The sequence below is a fragment of the Balaenoptera physalus genome, assembly GCF_965194825.1.
Source record: "Balaenoptera physalus genome assembly, contig: HAP1_SCAFFOLD_2034, whole genome shotgun sequence".
Classification (NCBI taxonomy): Eukaryota; Metazoa; Chordata; class Mammalia; order Artiodactyla; family Balaenopteridae; genus Balaenoptera; species Balaenoptera physalus.
Window position 1 is genome coordinate 1 of NW_028124770.1, and position 14,437 is coordinate 14,437.

The 14,437-nt window shown below is 42.6% G+C and overlaps 1 protein-coding gene and 2 long non-coding RNA genes across 19 annotated transcripts in view; 1 reads left to right on the forward strand and 2 right to left on the reverse strand.

Annotated features, from left to right (window-relative positions):
* Positions 1–120: 120 nt before the first annotated feature.
* On the reverse strand, positions 121–1,276 carry LOC309654114. Its single transcript, XR_014259879.1, has 3 exons — positions 1,108–1,276; positions 544–707; positions 121–255 (listed from the first exon to the last, which is right to left on the reverse strand). It is a non-coding gene; the product is annotated as an uncharacterized lncRNA (long non-coding RNA).
* Positions 1,277–1,726: 450 nt separating this feature from the next.
* LOC309654115 (leucine-rich repeat-containing protein 37A2-like) overlaps positions 1,727–14,437 on the forward strand; it is a gene marked incomplete at its 5' end in the record, with an annotated part of 87,580 nt that continues 74,869 nt past the window's right edge. For 13 of the 17 annotated variants that reach the window (XM_082478739.1, XM_082478741.1, XM_082478747.1 and 10 more), the window contains 4 exons: positions 6,038–6,328; positions 7,290–7,388; positions 12,175–12,384; positions 12,809–12,913. Coding sequence is in view for 2 of the 17 variants with exons in the window: in XM_082478771.1 (XP_082334897.1) it covers positions 1,810–1,901; positions 7,290–7,388 (191 nt within the window). Of the gene's footprint in view, positions 1,902–2,301; positions 2,466–6,037; positions 6,329–7,289; positions 7,389–12,174; positions 12,385–12,808; positions 12,914–14,437 lie in introns of those variants that run through there. The other 4 variants (XM_082478740.1, XM_082478771.1, XM_082478742.1 and 1 more) reach the window with 4 other exon arrangements.
* Positions 5,409–14,398, reverse strand: LOC309654118. Its single transcript, XR_014259880.1, has 2 exons — positions 13,400–14,398; positions 5,409–6,044 (listed from the first exon to the last, which is right to left on the reverse strand). It is a non-coding gene; the product is annotated as an uncharacterized lncRNA (long non-coding RNA).

The following is a 14,437-nucleotide window of genomic DNA, read 5'->3' on the forward strand; positions in this document are numbered from 1 at the left end:
GACCCAACGCAGCCAAAAATTAATTAATTAATTAATTAATTAATTAAAAAAACAACTTGTCAACCTCACAGATTTAAAATCCACATAAAAGTAAATATAAGGAAGACTCTTGTGAAGATTTCTTAAATTAAGGGGCAGCATAAAATGACACGGTGTTTAACATCAGTTAAGTGTGGGTTTGGCCTCTAGTTTCCACATTTACTGTCATGAACCTTAAGTAAGTCACTTAACCATCCTGAGTTCGAGTTTCTTCATCTAAAAAAAAAAAAGAAAGAACTGGGGAACTGGGGGATCAGTGGAGCAGTGCATCTGAGAGCATTCTGTACACCACAGTGCTGTACAAACGCTGGCCTTTCCCCCCCACCCCCACCCCCCACCCCTACCCCAGGATCTTAGTTCCCGGACCAGAGATTGAACCCGGGCCCTCAGCAGTGAAAGTGCAGAGTCCTAACCACTGGACGGCCAGGGAATTCCCGATGGCCTATTAGTTTTAAATTCAGCACTTCATCCCAGTAGAGCGAGGAATTCCACATTTGGACCCACCTTCACTGGAGATGCCTGAAAAAGCTGCTTCTGGTCGCATGCCTTTTGGGCTCTGTGGGCATCCCTTGCTGACTAAACCTTGATGATGGCATAGAACACAGGACCGGCCACTGCTGCGTTTGGGACGACTCGGACCGAATACTGAAGGCCAAACTGGGAGAAGACTGTGAACAGAGAATGCCGTAGGGTGGTCCCATGCTAAGTAAGTGCAGGCAATTTCACGCCCAGGAAGCCAAACCGCCCGTTCCCTTCTATTCCCCCAGCCCTTCGCCGCAAGCAACTGTGGTGATCCTGCAACTCCAAACACTTCTCATTTCAGGAACAGGTTTCCCTCTGAAATCCTAAGCTTCGAGAAGCATGAGGAGGCAATGCCGTCTGCTGGGAACTAGCTCTCAAAAATCTGTGGGGGCGAGCTGACTGCTCAGGTCGGCTCTAGAACTAAGATTCCTCTCAGCGGAGACCACAGGCAGATGAGGTGCTGAAGCAGTACCCCGGGGCGCCCAGTTACTTAAGCGCGAGGTGGCTTCCTCCAGCCCTCCCTCCGCCCCGGCTCGGCTCACTTACAAGGCCTCGGCCGTGGGTCCAGAGCTCAGCTCCCACACCCGCAAGGTTTTGTCACCCACGATGGGAACCACAAACGTTACCAACGGCACCATCCGACCGTTACCGCTCGTGCGCGGCTCGGTGCGCAAGAGGACGGCGCCTGCGCCCGCGCGCCTGCGCCCGGGCGTCTGCGCACTCGTGCCTCGCAACGCATCTGCGCACGCGCGCGTGCGCACCGCGTCTGCTCACGCGCGCCTGCGAACGGGCGCCTGCGTACCACGTCTGCGCTGGCGCGCGTGCGGAGACGCGGTGCGTCAGCGCGCGTAGGCAGACGGGGTGCATAGACGCGGTGCACAGACGCCCGTCCGCAGACGCGCTTGCACAGACGTTCGTGCGCAGGCGCGCGGGCGCAGACGCCCGTGCGCTATCGCGCGAGCGCAGACGGCCCTGCGCGCCACCGCACACGCGGTGCGCAGACGCCCGTGCGCTATCGCGCGAGCGCAGACGGCCCTGCGCGCCACCGCACACGCGGTGCGCAGACGCCCGTACGCACGGGCGCGTGCGCAGATGCCCGTGCGCAGGCGCGCGTGAGCAGACGCGGTGCGCACGCGCGCGTGCGCAGATGCGTTGCGAGGCACGAGTGCGCAGACGCCCGGGCGCAGGCGCGCGGGCGCAGGCGCCGTCCTCTTGCGCACCGAGCCGCGCACGAGCGGTAACGGTCGGATGGTGCCGTTGGTAACGTTTGTGGTTCCCATCGTGGGTGACAAAACCTTGCGGGTGTGGGAGCTGAGCTCTGGACCCACGGCCGAGGCCTTGTAAGTGAGCCGAGCCGGGGCGGAGGGAGGGCTGGAGGAAGCCACCTCGCGCTTAAGTAACTGGGCGCCCCGGGGTACTGCTTCAGCACCTCATCTGCCTGTGGTCTCCGCTGAGAGGAATCTTAGTTCTAGAGCCGACCTGAGCAGTCAGCTCGCCCCCACAGATTTTTGAGAGCTAGTTCCCAGCAGACGGCATTGCCTCCTCATGCTTCTCGAAGCTTAGGATTTCAGAGGGAAACCTGTTCCTGAAATGAGAAGTGTTTGGAGTTGCAGGATCACCACAGTTGCTTGCGGCGAAGGGCTGGGGGAATAGAAGGGAACGGGCGGTTTGGCTTCCTGGGCGTGAAATTGCCTGCACTTACTTAGCATGGGACCACCCTACGGCATTCTCTGTTCACAGTCTTCTCCCAGTTTGGCCTTCAGTATTCGGTCCGAGTCGTCCCAAACGCAGCAGTGGCCGGTCCTGTGTTCTATGCCATCATCAAGGTTTAGTCAGCAAGGGATGCCCACAGAGCCCAAAAGGCATGCGACCAGAAGCAGCTTTTTCAGGCATCTCCAGTGAAGGTGGGTCCAAATGTGGAATTCCTCGCTCTACTGGGATGAAGTGCTGAATTTAAAACTAATAGGCCATCGGGAATTCCCTGGCCGTCCAGTGGTTAGGACTCTGCACTTTCACTGCTGAGGGCCCGGGTTCAATCTCTGGTCCGGGAACTAAGATCCTGGGGTAGGGGTGGGGGGTGGGGGTGGGGGGGAAAGGCCAGCGTTTGTACAGCACTGTGGTGTACAGAATGCTCTCAGATGCACTGCTCCACTGATCCCCCAGTTCCCCAGTTCTTTCTTTTTTTTTTTTAGATGAAGAAACTCGAACTCAGGATGGTTAAGTGACTTACTTAAGGTTCATGACAGTAAATGTGGAAACTAGAGGCCAAACCCACACTTAACTGATGTTAAACACCGTGTCATTTTATGCTGCCCCTTAATTTAAGAAATCTTCACAAGAGTCTTCCTTATATTTACTTTTATGTGGATTTTAAATCTGTGAGGTTGACAAGTTGTTTTTTTAATTAATTAATTAATTAATTAATTAATTTTTGGCTGCGTTGGGTCTTGTTGCTGCACGCCGGCTTTGTCTAGTTGCGGCGAGCGGGGATTGCTGTTCGTTGCGGTGCGTGGGCTTCTCATCGCGATGGCTTCTCTTGTTGCGGAGCACGGGTTCTAGGCACGCGGGCTTCAGTAGTTGTGGCTCACGGGCTCTAGAGCACAGGCTCAGTAGTTGTGGCACACGGGCTTAGTTGCTCTGCGGCATGTGGGATCTTCCCGGACCAGGGATCGAACCCGTGTCCCCTGCATTGGCAGGCGGACTCTTAACCACTGTGCCACCCGGGAAGTCCCGAGCTTGACAAACTTTTGTCAGATGTAACATAAAGGAGGCTTCGTCATCATCATCACTCTGAAACTGCCTATTCAGAACTCCCTTCAGATTCCAGAAAATGGTTAAAATATTCTTTAATGCATTGTAGAAACCTTATTCCATATTAACATGCCATCCAATTTTACTTCCCCAGAATTAACATTTCATTATGTGCCTCCATTTAGCCATCATTCCTTTTTCAAGGACCTTTTCACTTTCTCTGACTACGTGAGTGAGGCTTCGATTTCGCAGACCTTTCACTTTAGAATTGTGTGTCTTCTCTGATTGGCTTCCTGCTCTGGCTACTTCCTACTGACCTTGCTGCCTATTCTCACCCATATTTCTTTACTCACTGATTTCACCTTTATTGAATCTGAGAACTCTCCTCAGATGTGACTCCAGGTGCACTACCTCGCACTTCTGTACCCTGTTTAACACCCTCTTCAATCCTGGCTGTACTCCCTGGGATTGAAATGATTTCATGTCAGACATTCTTTAATTTGCGGACCCTGCGACCATTTCACATAACCACTCAGATATTACGGATGGTCCTGGAAAGATTATGAGACAGTTATTTGGTATCAGTTGTGAGTAATGAGTTCTTTTCTTACATGGGACATTAAGACCATACCATAAGCTTAGGTTCTGAGATTTTCACAGCATAAAGCCCGTCACTGATAGAGTAATGAGGAAAATGTTCTACAAGTCACTATAGAGTTGAGAGGAAAGGGCATTCGTATTAGATTTCTTTATTTAATGCAGAGCCTTAGTTTACTACCCACACCCCCGAAATTGTTACCTACTTTAATTATGCGTTCTCTTTAAATTTTATTTATTTATTTATTTGGTTGCACCGGGTCTTAGTTGCAGCAGGCGGGCTCCTTAGTTGTGGCTCACGGGCTCCCCAGTTGTGGCACGTGGGCTCCCCAGTTGCAGCAGGCAGGCTCCTTTAGTTGTGGCTCGCAGGCTCCTTAACTGTGGCGTGCAAACTCTTAGTTGCAGCATGCACGTGAGACCTAGTTCCCTGACCAGGGATCGAACCCGGGCCCCCTGCATTGGGAGCACGGAGTCTTAACCACTGCACCAGCAGGGAAGTTCCAATTAGGTCTTCTTTTATTCATTAGCAGGTGTACATACTTCTTATCTTTTTTCCCCTGTGTTTTTTATAAATACAGACAAGAGAGTAACATCTTCAAATAAAATGAAGGAAAGGCCTAATGTATCTGAGTTTTTCTCAGTAGCACGAAGGGAAATGTTTGCCAGCAAGAACTGTGGCAAGGTTATCCCAGAAGTCAACTGTCTCTACTACCCTGGGGCTCAGAGCCCTTCTGAAGCTTCCTAATTGTCCAGGACAGCTCCATTATGACTCACCGTACAGGGCCTAGCCTCCCTGTTTTAAATGTTGCGACACTCAACATTTAAAAATTAGTCTTCATTTCTCCTTTGCAGCAGGCAGCTTCAGTTGGAGAAAGTAATTTCATTTTCTTACGTACTCATTCATTCACTCAGTCAACAGACCATCACTCCTCTATTATATGCCAAGATCTATGCTTGTTTCTGGTAACAAGGAAAGAATAATATATGGTTCCTTCAAGCACTTAAGGAGCTCATACACTAGTGACGGAGGAAGATGCACAAACACATCAATAAAGAATTAACAACGCTTTGACTTTATTTGTATTCATTTGAATTTTTATGACTGTATTTCTATACTACACCCTGTTCAAAATGGAAATAGACATTTAAGAAAGAACTAGTGATGTAAAAAATCCACAGTAATATGTAAGTTATTTAGAGAGCTAAGACTGGAAATATTTGCACTCTCAAAGAAGCTTGTTAATGCAGGTGAACCTCTAATTCTTTTGGTTGCTTTATTTACATTTATAGAGGTATACGTATTCCCTCTTCTAACAGGGGTTAGTAACTTGGGGAGGGGGTGCTACAGATTAAGGTCCTAATTCAGTGGCAGGTCTATCTTACCTCCTCTTCAGGTCATATTCTCAAGCAGGAGCTACAGGATGAGATGACTAAAACAGTTCACTTCCTTTGCTTACCCCCAGCCCCGTAATAGGCTTCTGCTGGGCTTCCTTGGTTGCTTTCATCATCACTTTCACTACCAGAGGTCAGGGAACCTTCCGGTTAATCAGGGGCCCTGGAAATGATGCAGAAAAGTACTGACTTAAAAATAATAAATAACATTTACTTAGGGTTCACTGTGAACTCATTGCTTAAAATGTCCTACTTAATCTTCACAACCACTCTATGAAATTGGTATTGATAAATCTCAGGTATATCCAAAATAAGTCTCTATGTAGGCTTGTGATATTTTTAGGTCTTTTATGTCTTTAGGGTCGTCTCGGCACCAGACATAAGGCGGTTCGACATAATACGCTTGCCCTGAACAGCTCCAGATGCCAAGAATTGGCAAATTACTACTTTGGTTTCAATGGGTGGTCAAAAAGGATCATCAGGGTAAACTCTGTAGATTTTCTGTGACTAACCAGACTCCTTTCAACATTGAACTTCTAGACTTTAGAGAGAAGAATAGAACAGGGCTATGGGGAGGAGATGTGAGAGGCTTCCACATGGAAGTATCTGAGCATTGGCCTGCCACCTAGAATTAGTGATAATCTCAATGACTTGGATGGTGGTGTCCATAATTTTCTCCAGTATTTGTATGGTATATAATAAAAAAGTGTTGTCTATATTTAGTCATTCATTTGCAAGTCTCACTTGACTTTGAAGCTATAGCATACCTAAACTATTACCTGGGATTGCTGGAGTTTAGTTTTTATCTCTAACAGCAGAATATTTTGAAGTCTAGCCTTTAATTCAAAATCCTAACAGCTTCAGGATCTTTCTACCCTTGAAGAAAGGGAAAATGAAGATATTGTGACACCACTTCAGAAGCAAAGCCTGAAGTTCTTCTGTGCTTTAGAGGTGGCGTTGCCCTCCCACGAGTGCAGGAGTCCTGCAGCTGGCATGGCTGAGGAACCTTTGGATAAGTTGGAGGAAGGTCTGTTTTCCAGTATGTGTGTGTGTGGGGAGGTGAGGGAGTGGGATTTCTCTTTTTTCCTTTCTTTCTGAAACTCAACTTTTAGATACATCATCACCTTGGCTAAGCAACTAAAGCCCTGGGCAGAATTTTTCTGCCTGACAATATAGGTTTTTATCTTAGGCAATACCTGACAGCACCTTAAACTTTAGAATTTTAGAACTGACTGCCTGCCAAGAAGCTTAGGAGGAGGGAAAATTAGTTAGTTTTTTTTTTTTTTTTTTTGGTTAATAATTTGTTTTGTGCTAAAATAGTCCCTCAAATACAGATGTCTTCTGGCCTTCAGTTATCCCAACAAAATCATTGTCTAAAGATTGAAATAAACTCTTGTGTAAATGTTCAGTCCTTTGCCTCCTATAGAGGGGCCTGAGCGGAAGAAGTAAATGTAGATCCCTAGAAAGGGGATTCCGACTGGTACTGAGTTTTTTCCTAGAATCCATGGCACTTGGGCTTAGGGTTTTACGTCAGAGGCAGGGCTGTTCGCGAATGGAGTGGAGGAGGCTCCACCATCCACCTGAGTGGGTGATGGTTGAGGAGAGGCCAGATCATCTGCACTACCACCAAGTCTATCTCACTGTATGAATCCAGCCCTTTACGCACAGGAGAGCAGGGTCTGTAGCAGTGTAGCCTCAGCTTGTCCTTTTGAAATCTGTGAGTAACATGAGATTTGTGCCACGTTCTTGGTTTGCATTTCCCATCGAGTATTTTAGGAACTTCCAGAATAGATCTGAGCAGTAAAAATGTGCCATGCCAGGGTATACCTACAACAGAGACATTCAACCGTACCCCAGTGTTGTGCCTGCCCTTAATCACTAAGATAATGATCTAAGAATGACAGATGCATTTTTAGTTTTAAACACATAACCTAGAAATCAGTTATTCAGATAGGCATTTTAAATTCATCTGTTTTGGTTGGATTTAGGGTCATTATCATTCCTTATGAAAAGGAAGGTAACCCAGAAGCTTGCTATTCAGAAGGCTATGACAGATGCATTCCGGAAACTGCTGATTGTGGTTTTAGGTAAGACCTTTTTTTTTTTCAGTACTCACTCAAAGTTCATTAAAATAAATGTCCTGTGATATGTCCTTTAGTTGTAGTAAAAGTAGCTCTTATATACTTTACTTTTAACTTTTCTCTCTTTGAATATCATTCACAGGCACAGACTCAACTTCTTATATAATGATAATAACTTTTTCTTACTGATGTTCAAGTATTCACAACTTAGCTACTAGTAGCAGCTTTAAGATGACTCTTTGTCCTTTCAGCATTATCCTAGAGAATTTCTTTTTTTTTTTCACACACAGACACACACACACACACACACACACTGTATTTTATTTTTACAAGAGATAAATAGACTGACACCAAGCATTGTAAAATGGATGACCACAACAAAAGCAACAATGATTGCAATTACCAAACACGAAACACACTCATCCTATGTCATAATATTGACATTCAGTCCAGTAATCCTCCACTGTAACAGCTCCTTTACTTTGCAGTGAAAATTGATTTCTATATTCTTTACCTCTGAGTCCTTGTGGAATTTTTTCTTTTTAATTCAAACAGAAAGTCACAAAAATTATACTCATCCTCATCAGTTCACTCAGTGCCATGTAATTAATTTTTTTTTTCATCTTGATCTTTTGTTAGCACTTTTATGAGTTCATCAGCTTTCCATTAGAGTTCTGAAAATGCTTATTCATTCAGTTCAGCAGTACAGTTCCCAGAAACCTGTACTTGTCAGAGTCTTTTCTATGAATTCCTTGAAGATGAAACCCTTTTCTTTCTTTTTTTTATTGAAACCCTTTTATAGGAACATATTTGCAAAAGCATCAGAGTACACCCAGAACTGTCTGTAACTGACAAAAGACTTAAAAATGACCACGGATAAAAAAGATTTGATGAAAGTTCATAATAGTGCAGTTGACAATGAAATTTAGTTTTTTCTGAGATATACATTTTAAAGTAATAACTAGAATTATGACTTATAACATGATACCAGGACATATAAGATTTTTAGAAATTTCACGTAATGTCTGAAACATTTATATTAACATATTTCCATACAGATAACCCAATGAAAGTTTAGTATTAGTTGTTTTGTTTGTTTGTTTGTTTATCCTGCAGGTTCTTATTAGTCATCAGTTTTATACAAATCAGTGTATACATGCCAATCCCAATCGTCCAATTCAGCACACCACCATCCCCACCCCACCGCAGTTTTTCCCCCTTGGTGTCCATATGCCTGTTCTCTACATCTGTGTCTCAGCTTCTGCCCTGCAAACCGGCTCGTCTGTACCATTTTTCTAGGTTCCACATACATGCCTTAATATAGGATATTTGTTTTTCTCTTTCTGACTTACTTCACTCTGTATGACAGTCTCTAGATCCATCCACGTCTCAACAAATGACTCAATTTCGTTCCTTTTTATGGCTGAGTAATATTCCATTGTATATATGTACCACATCTTCTTTAACCATTCATCTGTCAATGGGCATTTAGGTTGCTTCCATGTCCTGGCTACTGTAAATAGTGCGGCAATGAACATTGGGGTGCATGTGTCTTTTTGAATTACGGTTTTCTCTGGGTATATGCCCAGTAGTGGGATTGTTGGATCATATGGTAAATCTATTTTTAGTTTTTTAAGGAACCTCCATACTGTTCTCCATAGTGGCTGTATCAATTTACATTCCCACCAACAGTGCAAGGGGTTCCCCTTTCTCCACACCCTCTCCAGCATTTGCTGTTTGTAGATTTTCTGATGATGCCCATTCTAACTGGTGTGAGGTGATACCTCACTGTAGTTTTGATTTGCAGTTCTCTAATAATTAGTGATGTTGAGCATCTTTTCATGTGCTTCTTGGCCATCTGTATGTCTTCTTTGGAGAAATGTCTATTTAGGTCTTCTGCCCATTTTTGGATTGGGTTGTTTGTTTCTTTAATATTGAGCTGAATGAGCTGTTTATATATTTTGGAGATTAATCCTTTGTCCGTTGATTCGTTTGCAAATATCTTCTCCCATTCTGAGGGTTGTCTTTTCGTCTTGTTTATGGTTTCCTTTGCTGTGCAAAAGCTTTGAAGTTTCATTAGGTCCCATTTGTTAATTTTTGTTTTTATTTCCATTACTCTAGGAGGTGGATCAAAAAAGATCTTGCTGTGATTTATGTCAGAGAGTGTTCTTCCTATGTTTTCCTCTAAGAGTTTTATAGTGTCCGGTCTTACATTTAGGTCTCGAATCCATTTTGAGTTCATTTTTGTGTATGGTGTTAGGGAGTGTTCTAATTTCATTCTTTTACATGTAGCTGTCCAGTTTTCCCAGCACTACTTATTGAAGAGACTGTCTTTCCTCCATTGTATATCTTTGCCTCCTTTGTCATAGATGAGTTGACCATAGGTGCGTGGGTTTATCTCTGGGCTTTCTATCTTGTTCCATTGATCTATGTTTCTGTTTTTGTGCCAGTACCATATTGTCTTGATGACTGTAGCTTTGTAGTATAGTCTGAAGTCAGGGAGTCTGATTCCTCCAGCTCTGTTTTTTTCCCTCAAGACTGCTTTGGCTATTCGGGGTCTTTTGTGTCTCCATACAAATTTTAAGATGATTTGTTCTAGTTCTGTAAAAAATGCCATTGGTAATTTGATAGGGATTGCATTGAATCTGTAGATTGCTTTGGGTAGTATAGTCATTTTCACAATATTGATTCTTCCAATCCAAGAACATGGTATATCTCTCCATCTGTTGGTATCATCTTTAATTTCTTTCATCAGTGTCTTATACTTTTCTGCGTACAGGTCTTTTGTCTCCCTAGGTAGGTTTATTCCTAGGTATTTTATTCTTTTTGTTGCAGTGGTAAATGGGAGTGTTTCCATAATTTCTCTTTCAGATTGTTCATCATTAGTGTATAGGAATGCAAGAGATTTCTGTGCATTAATTTTGGATCCTGCAACTTTACCAAATTCATTGATTAGCTCTAGTAGTTTTCTGGTGGCATCTTTAGGATTCCCTATGTATAATATCATGCCATCTGCAAACAGTGACAGTTTTACTTCTTCTTTTCCAATTTGTATTCTTTTTATTTCTGTTTCTTCTGTGATTGCCGTGGCTAGGACTTCCAAAACTATGTTGAATAATAGTGGTGAGAGTGGACATCCTTGTCTCGTTCCTGATCTTAGAGGAAATGCTTCCAGTTTATCACCATTGAGAATGATGTTTGCCATGGGTTTGTCGTACATGGCCTTTTTTATGTTGAGGTAGGTTCCCTCTATGCCCACTTTCTGGAGAGTTTTTATCATAAATGGGTGTTGAACTTTGTCAAAGGCTTTTTCTGCATCTATTGAGATGATCATAAGTGTTTTATTCTTCAATTTGTTAATATGGTGTATCACATTGATTGATTTGCGTATATTGAAGAATCCTTGCATCCCTGGGATAAATCCCACTTGATCGTGGTGTATGATCCTTTTAATGTGTTGTTGGATTCTGTTTGCTAGTATTTTGTTGAGGATTTGTGCATCTATATTCATCAGCGATATTGGTCTGTAATTTTCTTTTTTTGTAGTATCTTTGTCTGGTTTTGGTATCAGGGTGATGGTGGCCTCATAGAATGAGTTTGGGAGTGTTCCTTCGTCTGCAGTTTTTTGGAAGAGTTTGAGAAGGATGGGTGTTACCTCTTCTCTAAATGTTTGATAGAGTTCACCTGTGAAGCCATCTGGTCCTGGACTTTTGTTTGTTGGAAGATTTTTAATCACAGTTTCAATTTCATTACTTGTGATTGGTCTGTTCATGTTTTCTGTTTCTTCCTGGTTCAGTCTTGGAAGGTTATACCTTTCTAAGAATTTGTCCATTTCTTCCAGGTTGTCCATTTTATTGGCATAGAGTTGCTTGTAGTAGTCTCTTAGGATGCTTTGTATTTCTGCGGTGTCTGTGGTAACTTCTCCTTTTTCATTTCTACTTTTATTGATTTGAGTCCTCTCCCTCTTTTTCTTGATGAGTCTGGCTAATGGCTTATCAATTTTGTTTATCTTCTCAAAAAACCAGCCTTTAGTTTTATTGATCTTTGCTATTGTTTTCTTTGTTTCTATTTCATGTATTTCCGCTCTGATCGTTATGATTTCTTTCCTTCTGCTAACTTTGGGTTTTGTTTGTTCTTCTTTCTCTAGTTCCTTTAGGTGTAAGGTTAGATTGTTTACTTGAGATTTTTCTTATTTCTTTAGGTAGGCTTGTATAGCTATAAGCTTCCGTCTTAAAACTGCTTTTGCTGCATCCCATAGGTTTTGGATCGTCGTGTTTTCATTGTCATTTGTCTGTAGGAATTTTTTGATTTCCTCCTTGATTTCTTCAGTGATCTCTTGGTTATTTAGTAACCTCCACGAGAGGCTGTTTCATCTTCAGGAGAAGAGACTTCTCAGGAAAATCCTTTTCCAGAATTACTTTCTTTTTCAGGCCTTTCTACAGAAAACACTACTTCAGAAAACAATACAGCACAAAATGTTTCTGAAGAAATTATTTCTACAGGAAACTCTACTCTCCCAGGAGGAACCGGCCCTGGAAACACTACCCATAGGAGCGTCTCCACTGCACATTCTACTGTTGCTGCAGACAACAGTATGCCAGGTGTTTAACACACCAACGAAACACAATGGGAGTAGCACAACACGGGCACTGAATTATCCTCTAAGCCCACAGGCTTCACATTCCCAGGGCTCACATCCCCGGGTGATCAAGTTGAAACTCAGCTAAAGCAGCAGCTGCGGTCCCTCATCCCCAACAATGTCATGCGAAGGCTCATTTCGCATGTTATCCAGACGTTGAAAATAGACTGCTCGGAGACCCACGTGCAGCTGGCCTGTGCCAACCTCATCTCTAGAACAGGCCTCCTGATGAAGCTTCTCAGCAAGCAGCAAGAAGTAAAGGTGTCCAAAGCGGAATGGGATACGGACCAGTGGAAAAGTGACAACTCTGTCAGTGAGAGCACAGAAGCCCAGAGTGAGCAGAAAGAGCAGGAGTCAAGTGAGGTGAGGAGAACCCCTGAAACATGGGACCTGGACTTTTACTCAGTTTAGGACATGCCATGAACGTGCCCAGGCAGGAATACCACGGGCTCCTAGTCTGTATCGTATCTTCAGCCGTGAAACTGGCTAAGACAGTGATCTCCCACTTGGCTCATTTAGAGAGTGTGCCACTATTCCTAGGGTAGACGAGAAGAGGACATAACACAAGACAACTAAATTGTAGATAAATAAATTGTAGAAGAAAAGGCTAATGATAAGATTAATAACATTAAATTTAGCTTGTTCTTATAGAAGCTACTCGCCTGAAAGGATTGGGTTTTATAGTAGTTTAAGAATAGTTAGCTATTGTTTAGAATAGGTTTAAGAAGAGTTAGCTTTCATCCCTTGTATCTCCTTGTTTTTAAAAAATTGTTATTTATTTTTTTAGCTCACAAAAGAAGTTCCAGGATGTGGCTGTAACAACAAACTCATCTTGGCAATATCTGTAACTGTAGTAGTGACGATTTTGGTTACAATTCTGTGTCTCATTGAGGTAAGGACAATAATTCATTCAGATTCAGAACCCACAAACTGAGAATCAAAGCCACCTTTCCACCTACTACTACTTGATTCTTCTCTTTAGTCATGAGGACTGAGATACACTTTGTTCTTTTCTGAAAAGTATATTCCCAGGATTTTTTGTTTCCTTTTTTCTTTTTTGGCTGCATTGGGTCTTCATTGCGGTGCACGGGCTTCTCATTGCGGTGGCTTCTCTTGTTGTGGAGTACGGGCTCTAGACACGCGGGCTCAGAAGTTGTGGCACACGGACTTAGTTGCTCCACAGCATGTGGGACTTTCCGAGACCAGGGATGGGACCCGTGTTCCGTGCACTGGCAGGCAGATTCTTAACCACTGAACCACCAGGGAAGTCCCAATTCCAGTATTCTTAATCTTTTGTGTAGATCCATATTCCAAACAAGTGTCATTTTCCTTCTGCTTAAAAATACTTCTTTTACCATTTCTTACAGTGAAAGTCTACTAGTAATGAATTCTTTCAGCTTTTGTATGTCTGAGATAGTCTTTATTTTGCTTTTGTTTGGACAGATCTGGGTATAGAATTCTAGCTTGATAGAATTCAATGCAGTACTTTAAAGGTGTTATTCCACTGAGTTCTCCTTTACATTGTTTCCAACAAGAATTCTGCTGTCATTGTTATCTTTCTTCCTCTGTACGTAGTGTATAGTTTTTTCCTCTGGCTACTTTTAAATTTTTCTCTTTATTGCTGGTTTTGAGCAATTTGATTATTTTTTGTGCCTTGGTGTAGTTTTGTCCATGTTTCTTATGCCTAAAGTTCATTGATCTTCTTGACTTTGTGGGTTTATAGTGTTTACCAATTTGGAAAAGTGTTGGCTATTATTTCTTCAAATTTTTGTATTTCTCCTCTCCTGCATGGACTCTAAGTACCCGTGTATTAGGCCACTTGAAGTTGTTGCACAACTCACTGAGGCTCTATTCATTTTTGTTGTTGTTTTGTTTTGTTACTCTTTTTGTTTCATTTTGGATAGTTTCTATTACTATGCCTTAATGTTCACTGACCCTTTCTTCTGCAGTGTCTAATCTGCCATTAACCTCGTTCAATGTCTTTTTGATTTAGACATTGTTTTTAATCTCTAGAAGCGCAATTTGGGTCTGTTTTACATTTTCCATGCCTATACTTAACATTTTCAGTGTTTATTCTGGGTTTTTTAACATATGAAATGCAGTTGTAATAACTTTTCTTCATGTATAATAACTTTTTAAATGTTCTTTTCTGCCAATTCTAACATCTGTATGGATTATGGGTTAGTTTTGATTGATTGCCTTTTCTCCTCAGTATGGGTCATATTTTCCTACTTCTTTGCATGCTTGGCAATTTTTCATATGATCCCAGATATTGTGAGGTTTAGTTTATTGTGTGCTAATATATATATATATATATATGTATTCCTGTAAAATGCTTGGGCTTTGTTTTGGGTGAAATTAAGTTACTGAGAACAGTTTTATTCTTTTAGGTCTAGTGTGTAAGATTCGTTGGGTA